This window comes from Callospermophilus lateralis, chromosome 4 (genome assembly GCF_048772815.1).
Source record: "Callospermophilus lateralis isolate mCalLat2 chromosome 4, mCalLat2.hap1, whole genome shotgun sequence".
Taxonomy (NCBI): Eukaryota; Metazoa; Chordata; class Mammalia; order Rodentia; family Sciuridae; genus Callospermophilus; species Callospermophilus lateralis.
In genome coordinates this window covers 138,021,884-138,041,335 of record NC_135308.1, presented here as the reverse complement: position 1 = coordinate 138,041,335, position 19,452 = coordinate 138,021,884, and the positions used below count along the sequence as shown (strand labels likewise).

Here is a 19,452-nt window from a genome sequence, read left to right as displayed (position 1 = left end):
ACCCAACATAAGCTGAAAACATTAAGATGAATATGTCTCTAATACATCTAACCTACTGCACACCCTAGCATCACAGCACAATATGTTGTAGATTGTCAGTTGTTCCCCTGGTCACTGCATCAATACCTAGGAGCTACAGTGAACTGCTGCTGCCAAGCATAGAGACAGTTTGTACCTCATATTTCTAGCCTGGAAAGAGATCAAAATTTGAAGAATCATTTCTGCTGAATGCATGGCCTTCACACTATTGTATAGTTGAAAAATCATAAATCTAGCCATCATAAGTCAAGGACCATCTATATAACTATTACCATTTACCATTTTAACCATTTTTATGCATACAGTTCTATGGCATTAAGTGTATTCACATTGTTGTATCCAACAAATCAAAAATATTTTAAACATTAACTTTCATTGGCTATATATAATATTAAATTAGTCTCTATTCTTTTAAAATAATTTTTAATTCCCTAAATATTTACCAAGGAACTTTTCAGTGCCAGGCACTGTGTTGGGATATAACTATGAATGAAGCAGGTATGGCCTCTCTCATCTTCTGTTGAGGGAAGCAAACAGAACACTGAGTGGCGAGTGTGATGTAAATGTGACTCTGGGCCACTGTGAGACCACATCCTGGAGAGCTAACCTATTTGGGGCGGGTGCTAGTACTGAGGAAGGCTTCTGAGGAAGTGACACTGAAGGATATATAAAATCCTATTGTGTATTTTAAACTATGTAAAGAATGGGGAACAGGGTTTGAGGCACCAGGAACAGCATGTGAGGACCTAAGAGAAGATAGCACAGTGCCAGGAAGAGTAGGGCAATGAAGATGAGATAAGAGGCCGGTCCAGGAGGACTTACTGCAAGTCCTGGGAAGGATGTCAGACTTTTGCTCAAGGCAGATATGAAACCATTGAAGGGTTTAAGCAGAAAAGTGACCCAATTTTAGATTTAAAGATCACTTTTGTTGCTGTGGAGATCAGAAGACTGAAGGGCCACTTATGGTAAAAGGAGTCAAGACCTGATAGTGGATTGGGATGTGGGGAATTGGAAGGAAAAGAAGAAACAAGCAGAACTCCTCCTAGGTTTCTGAATTGAGAAACCCATTCACTGAGAAAGAGAATACTGAAGGAGTAGAGGGGTAGGAAGATTAGGACTGATTGGCTAGTTCAGTGTTGGAAGCACCTGCAGGATACCTGAGAGGAGATGCCCAGGAGTCAGTTGTACTCATGGCTAGAGATCCCAAGAAAGAAGTCTTTGCACATAAACAGTAAATGACCCAACAATCTATTAGCATGTTTCTTGGTACAGTTGTTCTTTTTATATCATTTTCATTTGCATTTTTGTCCCTTAGCTGTTGTAGGAATTAATCCTGTTAACTACATTCAACAGATGGTTTCTCTTCTAATACTGACCAACACTTAAAAAAAAAAAAAAATCACTTTGTTGATTGCCTTGAATTCGCCTTCCATAAGTAAACACCAAATTCTGTTAAAGCAGACTTTGAGACTGCCAATTTTTTTAATGGATATATGAAAATTTCAGGTCTGAATACAATCCAAACTCCCTCATTATGCCTATATGTTTGTGAGTTTCACAAGATTTCATAGTTGGCTGGTTGTAGTTCTAGCCCTAGAATTCAGGACTCTGCTTACTGGGCCATCTTATTTTCTACCTTTGACTGTTTCTCTTCCTACTGAAAACCTGTTGGCTTCAGAGTTCCTCATGCTCATGATTTGTTTCTTATGAGACATGGAACAGTAACTGCCTTGTTTCATCTTAGAATCCTGAAGCCTGGAAATATGTTTTCATAGAAAATTTATTTTAATGATAATAAATTTCCAAAGCAGAATTGGGACTGTAGCTCAGTGTTAAGAGCTCTTGTCTATGCACATAGGCAATATTTTATATGCTGTTTCAGGAACTTCATAGACTCCAAGTTAAAGAACTTGTGTTATATAATTTGGGATACTCTCAAGGACATGTGAACCAGTTTTTCTAGAAAAAAGTACAAGATTGTCCTCATTCTCTTGAAGGATTAGTTCAGTTGACTTCACAGGTGCCTTTCAGACAGTCTCTGTCTGCTGATCCATTAGTCACCATTGACTAATATCCATGTTGGTGACACACTCTCAGGAAGTTTTAAAGGCGTCTGGGTGGTACTGAATTGGATAGTCAGAAATCTGCTAATTCTTAATAGAAATTTTATATCTTAAATTTTATATCTTAACATTCTTGAAATTAACAGCTCTATGAGAGGCCTGGTTTTTGTTGTTGCTGTTTTTTTATACTAATCTATTTTTGATGTCTCTGATTAAAAATAAAAGGGAAGAGGAGATAGAAACCACCATTTTTACTTTCAACCCCTCCAAAGGTTAAGAAACATATGCAGGAATTGTAGTATATAGAGAAGGGCAAAGGCCTTAACCCTGACACCCGCTGTGGGTGTATTATGTTGAACATGGAAACTCACTCCCTTTGGTACGGGTTTCTCTCAGTCTCCACCTCCACTCATCTCATTCTCATCTCTGTCTCTGGGTTGGATCAAACCCAAGGATGCTTTACCATTGAGCCACATCCCCAGCCCTTTTTTATTTTTTATTTTGAGACAGGGTCTTGCTAATTTACTCAGGGCCTTGCTAAGTTGCTGAGGTTGGCTTTGAACTCATTATCCTCCTGCCTCAGCCTCACAAACTGCTGGGATTACAAGGGTGCATCACCATGCCTGGCCCCCACTTATCTCTTTAGTGTGTGGAAATTACTCCCAGACTTTGAACCCTTCTGCTCAGAATGATTTTTTAGCTAATCAAGATCACCTGCTTTTCCTTATTCACAAGTTTCTTTAAAATTCTGTTTCTTCAGAGAAGCTTCTGTTGACAAATTACAACTTTTTTTGGTATTTTTGGTTTTTTTGTGAGTTTTGTTTGTTTGTTTGCTTGCTTGTTTTTAAACTGCGGATTGATCCTAGTTCTGAACCACATTCCCAAGTTCTTTTTATTTTTCATTTTGAGATAGGATCTCGTTAAGTTGCTTAGGTCCTCGCTAAGTTGCTGAGACTGGCTTTGAACTTGTGATCCTCCTACCTCAGCCTCCTAAATTGATGAGATTACAGGCATGCACCACCATGCTTGGCTTGGTACATTTCTTGTATTGCTATCTAAATTATATCTTTTATATGTCCTTCTACCTCCCTAGAATGAATGCTTCATGTGAGCAGGGAGCTTATTAATCTTATTCACAACTATATTTCTGTTATCCAGGGTCCTGCCCGTGCTGGATATTGGCAGGTGCATAGTAAATCTTTGAATGACTCAGTGAATGAATATCTCCCCCCTAAAACTCCTCAAGGACAGGAACCATTCTTGTTCTCCTTACAGCTTGTGGCAGCACACATGCACTTTTATTAAAGTATGGTTTGGGCCCTCTTAAGCTCACTGCCTTACCATATCCATTTACTTTAGAACAATCTGTGGTTTCCACAGAAGCCACCTGGAATTTTCAGTGTTCTAGATAATTTGGGCAGTAGAAAACACTTTCTTTCTTTCTTTCTTTTTTTTTTTTGTCGGAGACTTTAGCAAATTAGTTCTGAAGTTGGGCTATGGAAACAGCCTTGTTCAAACCTGGTTCAAACTCTCCTTACTGACCACATGACTGGCAGTTCCCTAAACTTTATGTGCCGAGTTTATTCAAATGTAAATCAAGGCAAGCAATAGCACCTTGTTTTATAGGATTATTTTGAAAATTAAATTAGTTGCTATAGGTAAAATATTAAGAACCATTCTAGAACATGTGCTCAATAAATGAGAGTAGGATATTAGTGTGATGATAGAGGTAGGATTTGCTCTGAAATTTCTGTACTTTGTTATTATATGATCATTCCATTTTATTAGACATTTTTCTTTATTGTTTTCTCAAAATGGCATCATTTAGAAATATTTTTATGATTCAACTATTCACATTGTCATTTTTTAAAAAGAAGAAACAATTTGATTCCTGCATTAGTTATTTATAGTTATTATGCTAAGTTTATTTTCATGTGGCTTCTGAGTAGATTTTTCTTCCCCAGTTTCTATAAGTTTTCTCTAGTTAGTGCATTTCTGTAATACTATTCTCTATATTTCTTTTATTTTTATTTTCTTATACATTTTCTGGAGAAAAAGATTAATAAAATACTATCAGTTATAAAATCAGATGGATTTTATACAGCATGGAAGATTAACTTACAAGACTATTTTCATTGAGTTTTGAAAGATTATTTCACATAGAACTTAATTACATTTCTTTTTTTAATCCTTCTTCTTACATGGTGAATCATAAATGCCAGATTCAAAGTTTCTCTCAGGAAGAATTATTTTTAGGTCAACCTTAAGAGTGGGATGGGGGTGTTGGTGCGAAAAGAAACTTCCAATTATGTTCCACACCCTTAATTAATGACTTACAATAATCTGGACTCTGGGTGTAGAAGGAAACTAAAGGAAATTGAAACGTGATCAGCCTATGACTTAAATCTGTTTTTTGTTTTTGGTATTGCTGAATGTTAAAAGTAAACATACCTATTCATAGTTTCCTAATAGTCAAAATTTTCTTTCATTTTCTGTTTGGCCCTCTTTAAAAAAAAAAAAAAAAAGTCTGAGAAGAACAGACAGCTGAAAAGCAGTAAGCAGTGGAGGAGGTGTCTGAGATCTTCCTCGTGTTTGCTAATAGAGCCTGTGGGGATAGGTTTGTCCATGAAGGAACTTCTCTTCTGTCTACACGAGTTGTCCTACTTTCAGTCCACTGGAGCTCTCTGGCCTCCCCACATCCTGGAAGTTATAGGTTCCAGGAGTTAGTTTCTTTTTTGGTTGATGTCACTTAATTTAATTCTCACCAATCCCTTTCTTACAAAAAGCTTTGCTGAAGATTGGTAGGATGAGTAGAAAAGGCTCTCTTGAGTCATATGGATAACACTGAAAAATGACAGAAAAAGAAGAAAGAAATACAGTACTTTAAAAATACAAGGTAGTTGGCTTGGAAGGTGTGCAGAGTTGAATAAAAAACTAAATACCATAAAACTAAATTATTTGAATAAAAGAATAAAAAGAAAATTGGTTAGTCTACATATCATATTTTCACCTTTCAGGGTTTGTGAATATTGTTCATCAAATGATGTTTGGTTAGAAAGATGCTGGTTGTAGAATATGACTTGGCCCATGGTGTGGTAAAAGTAGCCTGGTGTGCCATATATACAGCGTGACTTGCATATGCTGTGGCAGTGTAGGGTGGTAACTGTTGGGAACTTTTTACAAACAGAATCTTATTTCCTCTGCTTTCTAGATTTTCACCTGATGGAAGATTAATTGTATCATGCAGTGAGGATAAAACTATTAAAATATGGGATACCACAAATAAGCAGTGTGTTAATAACCTCTCAGATTCTGTAGGGTAAGTTCCTTCCTTTGTACATGTTTGTATGGATCAGTTTGCTAAGGAGACATGTCTTTGTAGCATTTTTAAAAAGAAATGAGGATAAGGAAGGGAAGTATAGAAGCTCATTAGATTAGACAAAGGAGAATAAAGGGAAAGGAGGAGTAATGGGAATAGGAAAGATAATAGAATTAATTGGACATAACTTTCCTATACTCATATGAATACATAACCAGTGAAACTCCACATTATGTTTAACCACAAGAATGGGATCGAAATTGTAATGGGTTGCACCCCATCATGTATGTATAATATGTCAAAATATGCCCTACTTCATGTATATCTAAAAACAACAAATAAAAAAAAGAAATAAGAGTAAAGAAATCAAAATATTGGTCCATCTTAATCTTTCCTCTTAGATTTGCAAACTTCGTGGACTTTAATCCTAATGGTACATGCATAGCTTCAGCAGGTTCTGATCATAGTGTAAGGATCTGGGATATCAGAGTGAACAAGTTACTCCAGCATTATCAAGGTAAGTCAGTTAACAAAAGCATCAGGTTCTGAATGCTGCACTGGGAAGCACCCATTCCTCTCTTTGGTGTAGTTTGGCTCTCTACATGGGGGTCAGGGGCTGCCTTTGAATTGGCCATGAACTGTGTAGTAGCTCCCATCAATAGTAGAAGCAAAAGGGAAGAGGGAGGTAAAGGGATTTTAAAAAACAATATTAGGGCTATTTAAAAAGAAGAAGTTACTGTGAGGTTTTCAAACTCTAGTTAGCTACTTTGTGAGAGAAGTCAGGTATAGAAACTGACATTGAATTCTGAATCTCAAAAGAGTTATATGAGTCCAACTAGATATCATAACTGGTAGAAAATGATTTTCTATTGTGCCTATGTATTGAAACTAAAAGAGAAGTGAGTTCGTTTTCTTGGCTTATATTAGAATTATATAAATCTACAATGTTTTTGCACCTGAGTATAATAATAGCTCTTGCTTACTCATTGTTCACTATGTAACAGACACTGTGCTAAGTCCTCACAGTATTCCTAATAGGTATCATATTTCCTCCATTTTAAAGATAAGGAAATCCTCACACTTCAGACAGAGCCCTAATATCCAGAATATACAAAGAACTAAAAAAATTAGACAATGAGATAACAAATAACCCAATCAACAAATGGGCCAAGGACCTAAACAGAAATTTCTCAGAGGAGAACATACAATCAATCAACAAGTATATGAAAAAATGCTCACCATCTCTAGCAGTCAGAGAAATGCAAATCAAAACCACCCTAAGATACCATCTCACTCCAGTAAGATTGGCAGCCATTAGGAAGTCAAACAGCGACAAGTGCTGGCGAGGATGTGGGGAAAAGGGTACTCTTGTACATTGCTGGTGGAACTGCAAATTGGTGCGGCCAATTTGGAAAGCAGTATGGAGATTTCTTGGAAAGCTCGGAATGGAACCACCATTTGATCCAGCTATTCCCCTACTCGGTCTATTCCCTAAAGACCTAAAAAGAGCACACTATAGGGACACTGCTACATCCATGTTCATAGCAGCACAATTCACAATAGCAAGACTGTGGAACCAACCTAGATGCCCTTCAATAGACGAATGGATAAAAAAAATGTGGCATTTATACACAATGGAGTATTACTCTGCATTAAGAAATGACAAAATCATAGAATTTGGAGGGAAATGGATGGCATTAGAGCAGATTATGCTAAGTGAAGCTAGCCAATCCCTTAAAAACAAATGCCAAATGTCTTCTTTGATATAAGGAGAGTAACTAAGAACAGAGTAGGGACGAAGAGCATGAGAAGAAGATTAACATTAAACAGGGATGAGAGGTGGGAGGGAAAGGGAGAGAGAAGGGAAATTGCATGTAAATGGAAGGAGACCCTCAGGGGTATACAAAATTACATACAAGAGGAAGTGAGGGGAAAGGAGGAAAAATATAAGGGGGAGAAATGAACTACAGTAGAGGGGGTAGAGAGAGAAGAGGGGAGGGGAGGTGGGAGGGGGGATAGTAGAGGATAGGAAAGGCAGCAGAATACAACAGACACCAGAATGGCAATATGTAAATCAATGGTTCTGCAACTGATGTGATTCTGCAATCTGTATATGGGGTAAAAATGGGAGCTCATATCCCACTTGAATCAAAGTGTGAAATATGATATATCAAGAACTATGTAATGTTTTGAACAACCTACAATAAAAATTAATTTAAAAAAAAATAAACACTTACTACAGAAATGAAAAAAAAATAAAGATAAGGAAATTGAGTCTTAAAGACAGTAACTTTCTTAAATAATTGCTAGAACTGTCTTAGGTCTTTCTGCTGACAAAGTGCAAGGAAGAACCAAGTTTTGATCACTGCATTGTACTGCCTCCTATTGGAAGGATGGTATCTAGAAATGAATTCTCAGACTCGGTGGCAGGATTTTGCCTTGCACATATATCTCTACACTCTGTACCCTTAATCCCAAGCCCCTAATTGGTTATTAAATTTAATTTGAGGCTAGGTTATATACCTTATATGAGCTGTTTGCAATTGACTCTTAATTATATAGGTGATATAGCCAAAGACTTTACAGTTATGTGGTCAATAAGATTATCTTTATAACTCACTTCTCTTTTAGTTTCAATACATAGGCACAGTAGGAAATCGTTTTCTACCAGTTATGATATCTAGTTGGACTCATATAACTCTTTTGAGATTCAGAATTCAATGTCAGTTTCTATACCTGACTTCTCACACAAAGTTATTCTGTCTCATTAACTGGAAGCTTAATGTTGGGTATGGTCAAAATATTTATCTTAGGTATAAAAAATGTTGGTGTTATGGGAAAATGGCCTGTAACTGATTCTTGTTTTCAAACTAAAATTGCTATAAGGTAAAAAGGGCCTTCTTTTGCCTTGTAACATACATATAATGATGTACATATATTATAGTCCATATGTATAATTATTATAAAGAAAAATAAATTGTATTGAAATGCAACTATGAAGATATTAAAGATCATATGACATAATAAAAAAATAATTGTTCCCAGAATTTTTACTTTGATTTTCTACAAATTAGTTCACAGCTGTGGAGTTAATAGTATATCATTCCATCCTTCGGGTAACTATCTGATCACTGCCTCTTCAGATGGTACACTTAAGATTCTGGATCTCTTAGAAGGAAGACTCATATATACACTTCAAGGACATACGGTATTATTAAGATTTTTGCTTTTTAAATAATATGCATTTTAAAATCTTGATCCATTTTATTATATGCCTTTATTGTTTTTCCAGGTTGTAGCATACTTTGCCATTATCACCAAACCAAAAAAAAAAAAAAATTTATTTCCAAGACTATGTTTTTTTGCTCTAGAAATAACTCTTAGAAACACCATTTATTGTAATTCTTGTCAATATTTTTCAATGACCATTAAGTAAATGGCACTGTCTTCATCAGTATGTAGCACACTGTGACTAGTTAAATGGTGGTTAGTTTATTTATTACTTCTGATCTTTCTATCATGTGGAGCCTGTTTCACTAGCTTTAATAGCCTCCCACACCCCTTGCTTCCTCTGATTGGTGAGTTTAGCAGGAGAACCCTGGTAAGGTAGCCCAGCACTTTCACTCTCCAGCCTTAGTAGTGAGCCTGACTTCACTGGTTTTCTGTGATACTTCTTAGGAGAGAGTTGTCCTTATCCAGTGTTGCCTGTGACTCAGTCAAACCTGGTTCATTGTGGGCATCAGTTCTAGAAAGTGGCCTTACATAAAAGCCACATTCTCTTTCTATAAGCTTTTGTTAGGTTTTTTTTTCTTTCCTTTTTAAAAAGGTAATATTTTTCCTCCCATATGCCTCATTTTTTGCTTATTTCTCAATGTGCTTAGAATCAAGTAGGGAAGAGGAATTAAGAATTTTTTAAAGTATATAAAGTATTCCTCCTTTATAGGTAAATATTCAGACTTCTCTGATTTTTTAATAACATTCTCTCTCTCTCTCTCTCTCTCTCTCTCTCTCTCTCTCTCTCTCTCTCTCTCTCTCTCTCTTTTTAATTATACTAGATATTTCCTTTTAACCAAGTATAGGCTGTTTAGGTAAAAAAAATAGAGTGAACTTTATGGGGTTCTTTCCACCATTGTATTTCCTGCCTTGCTTTGCTTTATCGTTTGTTCTGTTAAGGGGAAGCATAAGTAGACTAACCAGCTCAGATATATGCATACATATAAACTTAAGCTGAATAAACACAACCCATAAAAGTGGACAAGGACTTAAATATTCATGAAAGAAGTAAAAAATAATGAAAAAGATAAACTATTTAAGAGAAAAATACTATACATGAAGATAGAATTTTTCATAATCTGAAGATGAGGGTGTTGATGAAGCTTTAATATTCTTAAGTCTGGAATGGTCTATTGAAAAATACCAAATGTTTGTCCCCCAAGCTTGTCTTATATAGGTTAAAGGCATATTAAAATGAACAGAACATATTAATGTTTAAGAGGAGAAAATAATCCCTCTTATCTTGACTGAAGACTGACTGGGAGGCCATGCATCTGACAGCTATGCTGAATGTGGTGCTGAATGCATCCCTCACCTGTGAATCCCTTATTCCTCACCTAGGTGGTGGCAGTAACTGCCACACTGGCTTCCAGTCATTCACTCTTGCTCCAGTTCTTCATTATCACAGTTGTGCTATTGATTTTCACAGTCACATCTCTCCTATCTATGCCCTGCTTTTAGTAGCTCAACAACTGCCTGCTTCAGAAGGGAGAACTCTTTTCCCATTGTGTTCAGGAAATGACCTTTGTTTATGTAGGCTCCTTCCCATCACCTACAGATTTATCATTCAATTTCTGCTAAGTATTCAGTTAGTTGACTACAGAATATAAAGGCAGAAGATCTTAGCAGAAATTCTGATTAACTTACACATGTACAAACTTATCTTTAAAGGAGATTTTTTTTTATTTTATTTTTTTTACTAATTGTTAGCATTCCTTTTTTGTTTAGTATTATTTAACTGGATTTTAATTGAGTTGGTTCTTTGACTGTTTTTCCTCTGTAAGCATTAGTTGCTAGAAACTAGATATATTCTGTCAGACTTACTGTATAAGTACTCTATATAAATTATGTTGAAAAATTGGTACTCACAGTCTTCTTTGCCATCAGGAAGCATTACCAGTGTTTCTTTTGCCTCCCTTTATGTCTCAGGGACCTGTATTTACTGTTTCATTTTCCAGAAGTGGAGAGCAATTTACATCAGGAGGTGCAGACACACAGGTTTGTACATCTTTCCTCTCTCTCTTTGATGGGATAGAGGAATTTGATTTGAATAAAGCAATCTTTGACCTCAGTTGGGATTTTTATGGCCAGCTAGTTTGTGTATGTTAAGATGATTTGCCATAGGTTTGTATTTCAATTTAGTGACAGGAAGGTCTGCTATCTCATAGCTGAAACAGTTCCAATTATAATAGTTTTTGGAATTCAGCAGTTATTTTCTTTTGCCGATTTCACACTTAATTATGCACGTAACTGATATGGAATGTGTCAATGGTATAGTGCTGCTTGGATTATTTCCAAATCTTTTTCTATATATCTTGTTTTTGTGGAAAACAAATGTTAAGCTTCTTGAGGGTGATAAGTATTAATCATTTATGAAGCTTATTTGCATTTATTTGAAATGGCCAAAATTATTTATAGTCAGATTTATTAAATAAAGTAGATGACCTAGTCAAAAGCATGGTTTGGACTTTTGGAAAAACAAGAGAATTTTAAGTTAATATAATATTATCTTATTATGAATTTTAAGGCAGACATGAAAGCAACTTGAAATACTAAATTTCTCTCCCACTATGTCTAAAAAAAGTATTGAGAAACAGAAACACTGCTGAAATATACATGCATGTGTGTATGTGTATGTGTATGGAGATAGATATATATCCTTTTTGACTAATTTGAGGGACAATTCTGTATATTTGGCTTCTTATAAATAAGTCATATATGTTGTTTATACATTGCAAGCAAATAACTACCAACATTATTGACTTTTTTATAGGTCTTATTGTGGAGAACTAACTTTGATGAATTGCATTGTAAAGATATTAATAAAAGAAATCTCAAAAGACTGCATTTTGATTCACCACCACACCTGCTTGATATTTACCCAAGAACACCACATACTCATGAAAGAAAATTAGAGACTGTTGAAGTGAGTATTTTGTGCATATTTGTCCTACAGTTTGGAGCTTGTTACTCAAGTAGGTGTTTGAAATTATATTTAGTTGTATAAAACCTAGTCCTGCCCTAAAATAGCACCACTTTGAGACAGTCTATTGTTTTCACTAATAAAACTATATGCATGTGGTAGTGTGTAATAATGTGAAAGCCTTTTATATTCACTTCTTGAAGGCCTTGAAATAAAGCTAAAAATTGTGTGACAATAATAGAAGAAATGAAATCTAAGGCCTCAGGTGACTGTGTGGTCTGGATGGCCTCATATTCGAGACATTTTTAGGGAGGTCATCATATGATGTATGTCATGGGACTGGGAATAAAGGGTACAAATTTTCATAACAGTTGTTGAAATAGGTATCTTAAAACCCTTCTGTAGTTAAAAAAAAAAGAAAGAAAGAAAGAAAGAAAAGAAAATCTATGACCAGAAAAAGAAGAGAGTTAAGCATAAGCCTAATAACTAAAACCATTTTATTACTTGCCTACATATATTTTTGGATATATAATTATTTAACTCTAATTTTGTGTGTTTGTTTTGTTTTTCTCAATACTGGGGGTTGAAATCAGGGCCTTGCACATGCTAGGCAAACACTCTACCTGCCACTGAACTTCACCCGAGCCCTTTACCTTAGAGTTTTGTTTATGTGTTCCCTTAGGTCATATAGATTTACATATGCTCTCTTCAAAGAGAAATTCTTTGCTGGATATTTAGCTGGTGTTAGCCTGCTGATTGCCATTTTGTATAATTCTTCTTAATCTCTTTTCTTTTCTAAGAGCTGGTTTCAGAAATCACTATTGCCTGTTTATCTTTTTATCTGATTCTTTTTCTTTTTTTAAACCATTTAAGAGATTTTCTTTGCATTTAGAGTGGGTATTTTGAGTTCTGAAACTTATTCCTGCATGGCAATGCACAGTAGCCTGTCACTGTTTCAGGCTGTGTTCTCAAGTCTGTGGTCTTCCACATCAATTTCTTCTTCTTCTTCTTCCTCTTCCTCTTTCTCCTCTTCCTCCTCTTCCTCTCTTCCTCCTCCTCCTCCTTCTTCTCCTCCTTCTCCTTCTCCTTCTCCTCCTCCTCCTCCTCCTTCTCCTCCTCATTCTTCCCTCCTCCTTCTCCTCCTCTTCTACTTCGTCCTCTTTCTCTCTTCCTCTTCTTCTTCCTCCTCCTCATCCTTCTTCTCTTTCTCCTTCTCTTCCTCCTCCTCCTTCCCTCTTCCCCCCTCCTTCTCTTCTTTTTCTTTTTAATATTTTTAAATTATAGATGGACATAATAACTTTATTTTATTCATCTATTTTTATGCAGTACTGAGGATCAAACCCAGTGCCTCACTTGTGCTATGTAGGCACTCTACCACTGAGCCACAACCCCAGCCTCATCAACTGCTTTCTTAAATTTTGATTTCCTTAGTCTTGATCCTCTCTGTTACCTCAGGCATTTCTGTTGGCCTCAGTTGTACAAGTGTATATATGTTTTTTTCTTTCATAATTTTTTAAACTATTTTTAAAATTTTGTTTAATCCATCCATATCTTTGGATTTCTGTCATAGTTTTTCCTTGATTGTATTGATTTTCAATTATTTGCTATAATTTTCTTCCTCTTTTTCTTCTGACACTCTTTCTTTTCTTCTAAAGAATTAGCCATTGTGCTTCATTACTTCTTTTTTTTTTTAAAGAGAGAGAGACAGAGACAGAACTTTTTAATATTTATTTTATTTTTAGTTTTCAGTGGACACAACATCTTTATTTTATCTTTTATGTGGTGCTGAGGATCAAACCCAGCACCTCACACATGCCAGGCAAGCACGCTACCACTTGAGCCACATCCCCAGCCCTTCATTACTTCTTTATGCTACTTCTTATATCATTTTTTCTTCTGTTTTTTGAAAGAAAGAATCTAATTTGCTTATTGTCCATCTCATTTTTTATTCAATGTCTTCAGCTGTAGGTATATTTATTGATCCCTGCAATTACATATGTTTATATAAAATAAAGGTGAACTGTATTTTAATTTAACTTGAGTATCCTTATGTTACTAAGGCTGATTGTATCGACTTTTGATATCTTAGCATTTCTGTGGCTTGGCTGGGCATGATCAGGAAAGAGATACCTATTCCCCTATCATCTACTTAGCCACCTCACCAGAGTGGTGAGGCCAGGCCTAGATCTCCTCACTCCTATTCAATATTTTCAATGCACAGTGCTATCTCAACATAGAGATGCAAGCCATTTTCTCTGTGATTTACTGGCAGCCCATGTCCATTTAAGAAAGCTAGACTTTCTTTAAAATGTCAATAAGTTGTCTGAGTAGCTCTGACCTGACTGTACAGCCAGAAAGCTGAAAAATCCACCTGGGTTGGGTAGTATTTCGAGGTCAGGATGACCCAGGCCATGCAAAGCCTCTCTCAACTGTATTTTTCAAATGTAAACTTAAAAATTCTATTAAAAACTGACTTTTCATTCTGGAATTAGAGTTCACTTGTACTACAGAAAGAGCATTGTGATTGAGTGGTTTTTGTTATTGTTCTTTTTGTTTTACCTTAAAGAAGTCAACCTTATATATATAGTTTAAATTATCTTCAAACTCTCATTACTGCTTGAATTTAAGTACATGGCTTAGTTTTGTAAGTCCTATGATATGAATTGCCAAGGAAATAGTAAGAGTCTGCATATGAACATCTAATTGTTCAGGGTTTTTTGTTTGTGTTTGTGTTTTTGATAAAAATTTCATAATAAAGCAGAGGATAATAATTATATAATATATATAATTATATATATTATATAATTATAATATTATGAGAAAATTATTAATTGCCAAATTGTTTTTTTTCTTTTATTTTGTGGGTTTCTATTTATTTATTTATTTATTTTCCTTTTCACTGTGTGTGTATGGATAGGGGGTTGGGGGGATGGTACTGGGGATTGAACCCAGGGCAGTCTTCCCTGAGCCCATCCAAAGCCTTTTTAAAATTTTATTTTATTTTATTTTTGAAATAGAGTCCCAAGCCTTCTGAGTAGCTAAGATTACAGGCATGCACTACTGCCCAACTCAAATTGTTTTTTTAAACACTTTACTTCAAATTAAGGCATATGCAAATATCCAGAGCCAAAAATCTGTTTAATTTAAAACTTTCACTTAGAATGAAAGAGTATGAATCAGGATAGAAATTATGCAGTGTCAATTTATGATTAATAAACTATAGTGCTTGTAGAAGGTCAAGGTTTTTACTATGAGGTGCTTCCTCTTTTCATGTGATTTAATTTTTTTTAATTTTATTTTTTAGTTGCAGTTGGACACAACATCTTTATTTCACTTATTTGTTTTTATGTGGTGCTGAGGATCGAACCCAGGGTCTGATTTAATTTTTTTTTGAGCAATTCCAATTTCAAATGGTTAGACGAAATTGTATTTTCATTGGTAAACATCTTACTATTTACACTAGGTGGCAGTAGATAGAAGAGAATAAAATGTCTGAAAGCAATCTCTGGACAACTAGACTAAGACTGAAAAGAAGTCATCCCCAGGTTGCTTGTCTTTGCCTTCGATGCAGACTTTGTTTACAGCTGGAGGCTTGGTTGCTTTCGGCTTTATGGAATAGCCAGAAAAAAGCAGAGTGCCGGCTGGCTGGACAGTAGTCCCTCATGCTCATCCTACACAGATTTTTCCCTCCTTTACTGTAACAAGGCAATTACTGGACACATGCAACTCCATGCCTAGCACCATTTGGCTGGATAATTATAAAATGTTCTGTTTCTGAAACGACATGTATACCCATCAAGACTGATAAGTGTCTTAAAAATCATTCTAGTCTTCTAACTGCCAGCTCAGCCTTCCTTGCAGCAGTGTTGGACTACTACAGTAGTGTCTCCGCTGCTACACCAACCTATTCTTTATATTCTACACATCTCTCCTAGATTAACCTTTCTAAAGTACACTTTAGATATCAACTTTTTCTGCTCTGCCAAATCCCTTCACCCTTTATAGTTTGACCCTTGCCAACCTCTCCAATTGTCTCTTTTTTCTACCCCGTGCAAAAAGTACTGTCAGCTTTCTGCCACTGTGCTGAGAAATGCTCTTTAACTCATCTCTCTGGTTTTGTCTTCTAAGCCTTTTTAAGGCCGCATTCAGCCACATTTCCTCCATCGGAAGCAGCTCTCACTGTTCTAAGCACTTGGGCAACAGATTCTTCTGGGAGGTTCTTTAGTGCCTTCCTGTTAGTACCATTCATTTGACGTAAAGTTCTGCATCTGTCTTTCCCTTTGTTTACTTCTTTGTATTAATGTTGTTTGAATTTTTGTTTGTTTTTGGTCCGCTTGGATTTTGAAATAACTTTCCTCAAAGGTAGTCATCATTGTAGGTAATCATTCCCTTGTTTTTCTTTGTATTTTTTCTATATATGTTTAAAATATGTTATTCACCTATAAATGTTTTTGGACTTCATATCGCTAAAATCATATTGAATATTTATTTCTGTAACTTGCTTTTTCATTTAATATTAAGATTTTTAGATTTATATATATGAATTCTGAATTTATATTTTCAGATGTTGTACAGAGTTTTTTCATTCATTTTTTTTGCTGTACAGTCTTGCAGTTAGTTTGCCACAACAGTAATCTCCACAATCTATTTTACTATTAACAGACATTTGAGGTATTTCTAGTTTTTGGGGTTTAAAACATTTAAACAATGTTAAAAACAAAGTTGATATCATCGAATTTTCTAGTTTTTGTAATCTGATAGGTGTTAACTGGTATTTTCCTTTAATTTTACTTTTCTTTAATTTTCTCATTACTAATATTTCTGAGCATCTCTTCATATGCTGATTAACTGTTACATTTTTCTTCTATAGTATTTTTTCTTGGGGTATAGCCATTTTTCACATTGATTCGTAAATTTGTGTATTTTAGATATTTATCCTTTTTCCATTTTAGACATCATAATATCTCCTCCACTTTGAGGTGTCCACTGTTAAACAGAAATCCTGATTTTTTTATATAATCACATCCATTTTTTTCTTTATGGTTTTGCTTTTTCAGTTTTTAAGATGATTTTCTCAGCCTGTCTTTACAAAATATTTTTTTACTTGTTTTATAGCTTTAGCATAACAATTAGTTTTCTGATTTATTCACTGCCTGCCTTTATAGTAGTATTATTTAGGGATTCATACAGTGACCTGTTTTTCTCAAGTATAAATCCTCTGTCCTCTCTTATGTTCCCAATTGTCTCTCACTAAATTTATTTCCCATATATATTTCTAAACTCTTTATAGCATGACTTTGTGTTTATTTGACTCTTCTTTAATGTCAATATAAGTTTTATTCATTTTTCCCCCATAAGGTCTTATATTTTTGTATATTTATTCTGATATATTTTTAAATGTTTATGTTATCATAAATGATGTCTTTTTAAATGTCATGTTTTCTAACTGTATGCTTGAATGCAGAAATGCAGCTGATCTTTGTATCATGATTTGGGGGACTAGTGGTTTTGTAAAATTCTCTTACTAGTTTCAATGATTTAGCAATAGATTCTTTTGGGATTTCTTCCTAGGTAGTAATTTTATATATCAGTGAAAATTTATTTAATCTTTTTAAATTCTTATATCTTAATATTTTATTTCATTTCTTATCATAATGAACAGACTAGGATTTTTTCTGCATCTTTTTGAGGTGGGTCATTTTATTTTACCTTTAATAATCCCTTCTAGGTGAATTACATTGATTTCTAATGTAAAAATTACCTTGTATTCCTGAGATAAATTCAACTTTTTTATAGTCTTTTTTTAATGGATAGATTTGGTAGACTACTATTTTACAAACGTTGTATGTATCCAGTTTCTGTACAAATAGCATCCAGTTTCTTGTGATATCAAAAAAATTCATATTAACTTTTTTATGTATATGCACAGATTAATCCAAAGCTTGAGGTAATCGATTTGCAGATTTCTACTCCCCCTGTTGTGGACATCCTTTCTTTTGATTCTACCACAGTAAGTTTTTTGTTTATTTGTCTGTTTGTTTTATAGTTAAGTGGAATTTAATCATTTGACACAATCTGTATTCTTAAAAAGTATGTAAGGGAGAGGATAAAATATGGGCTAAGTAGCCTAACATTTTAGCCTAGAACAATTTTGTACAAAAAGTCACATGTACAATGTATCTCAACAGCCACAAGGGGGAGAAGTGCCAATTTTTAGAATAGCTTTTACTTCAAAGGCCTTGTGCTCTGTCTAGTTGGTTACCTATTAAGGAACCATGCAGTTACCTATTACTGCATAGTTAACAGGTACCTGCATAGTTACCTATTAAGGTGACATTTCTTACCTATTAAGGTGACATTTCACTTGCTGTGGCAGAACATATCCCCCACTTTGTTTCCAGATGTGCTAAACTTACTTCTAGACTTCTCCTTAGAAGCTATAGGAATAGCAGTCATTTTATTTTATTAATCTCTCAATGTATTATCCAGAAACTAAATATATCTAATTCTTGGAACTTATTCATTTTGTCCAAAGGCTCCAAAGATTGAAAGTTTGAGCCTTTCAATTTAGAAGTCAGCTTAATCTTTTTGAGGCAAATTATTGCCGCAGTCAATCCTGCTAGTATTAAGAACAAATGGGAAAAGCAGCATGGCCTTTGGTGACACTGTTGTTATGATGTCAGTGTTGTTAAATATTTGGGATAAATTTTCAGTGTGTGGTCAAAAGAGAAAACAAGACTAAACAAGCAAACAAAACAAAACAGAAATTCCTGACACTGTAGCATGGCAAACTCTCCAGTAGATCTCAAGAATGTTCATTTCTGTAGAGGAATTCTTTGGATTACCAATCCATTTTATAGACTCTATCTTATACCAGAAAACATTCTGATCATTCAAGGTTCTTCTCAGTACTCTTTCAGCTTTGCAGGTCCTCAGGACCCGGGGAATGCAGATGTTCTTGATAGGCAATGTACTAGGGAGGTGGGCAATACTGCCATCCGGAAATAAGCAGTGCCAAAGTCAACTAGTCTACATCTTAATACCCTAACCCAGGGAATGTGGTATATGTGAGACTTTGAGAAGACCAGTTTGAATAACAAGCACATGGCAAGTTTAGCAGTTCTCTTATAAAATAGAGTGTGATTATCCACAGAAGGGATAATATGTACATATGTGAAATTATAATTTCACTGAAAGATGCATAAATTGACAAGTGAGCTTAATTTTTTAAATGTTTGCCTTCCTATTAATGTAGTAGAAGTTAGTAGAAGTAATTGTTGATCGGTAGTGTTCTGTATCCATTGACTGTTTTTCTTTTGCTTCTGAATAACAAATCAGACATATCTATAAAAGAGATTTTTTTTCTGCTTTCACATGGAGCACAATTGCACTAAATATTTTTGGCATAAACTTTGTATGTGATTTAATTTAAAAATCCAAATAAATATTGGAAACCAAAAAAACAAACAACAATAAAAACAATGTTTATAGATAGTTTTTGTTGTTGTGACTACTATTTCTTTTGAGGGTTTGTTTGGTTTTTGTAGACTGGAAAATTTTCCTTAGAAGTTCATTTCATTAAGATAGGACATAAAAAGGTAATCTTTAGCTGGACCTGGAGGCACACACCTGTGACCCCCAGCTACTCAGGAGGCCGAGGCAGGAGAATCACAAGACCAAGGCCAGACTGGGTGACTTAGCAAGACCCTGTCTCAAAATAAAAGATAAAATGAGTAGGGATATAGCTGGGTGGCAGAGTACTTGCCTAGCATATACAGGATCCTGGGTTCAATCCCAGCACCTCCCCCCACACACACACACAAAAATTGTACTGG

General features: G+C 35.0%; 1 protein-coding gene across 5 annotated transcripts in view; it reads left to right on the top strand.

The window, feature by feature from the left end:
- Nucleotides 1-19,452, top strand: part of Poc1b (POC1 centriolar protein B) — an 86,487-nt gene that overhangs the window by 36,061 nt on the left and 30,974 nt on the right. For 3 of the 5 annotated variants that reach the window (XM_076854922.1, XM_076854926.1, XM_076854924.1), the window contains 6 exons: nucleotides 5,314-5,421; nucleotides 5,823-5,938; nucleotides 8,496-8,629; nucleotides 10,624-10,692; nucleotides 11,468-11,620; nucleotides 17,547-17,627. In XM_076854922.1, coding sequence (XP_076711037.1) covers nucleotides 5,314-5,421; nucleotides 5,823-5,938; nucleotides 8,496-8,629; nucleotides 10,624-10,692; nucleotides 11,468-11,620; nucleotides 17,547-17,627 — 661 coding nt within the window. The remainder of the gene's footprint in view (nucleotides 1-5,313; nucleotides 5,422-5,822; nucleotides 5,939-8,495; nucleotides 8,630-10,623; nucleotides 10,693-11,467; nucleotides 11,621-17,546; nucleotides 17,628-19,452) is intronic. The other 2 variants (XM_076854923.1, XM_076854925.1) reach the window with 2 other exon arrangements.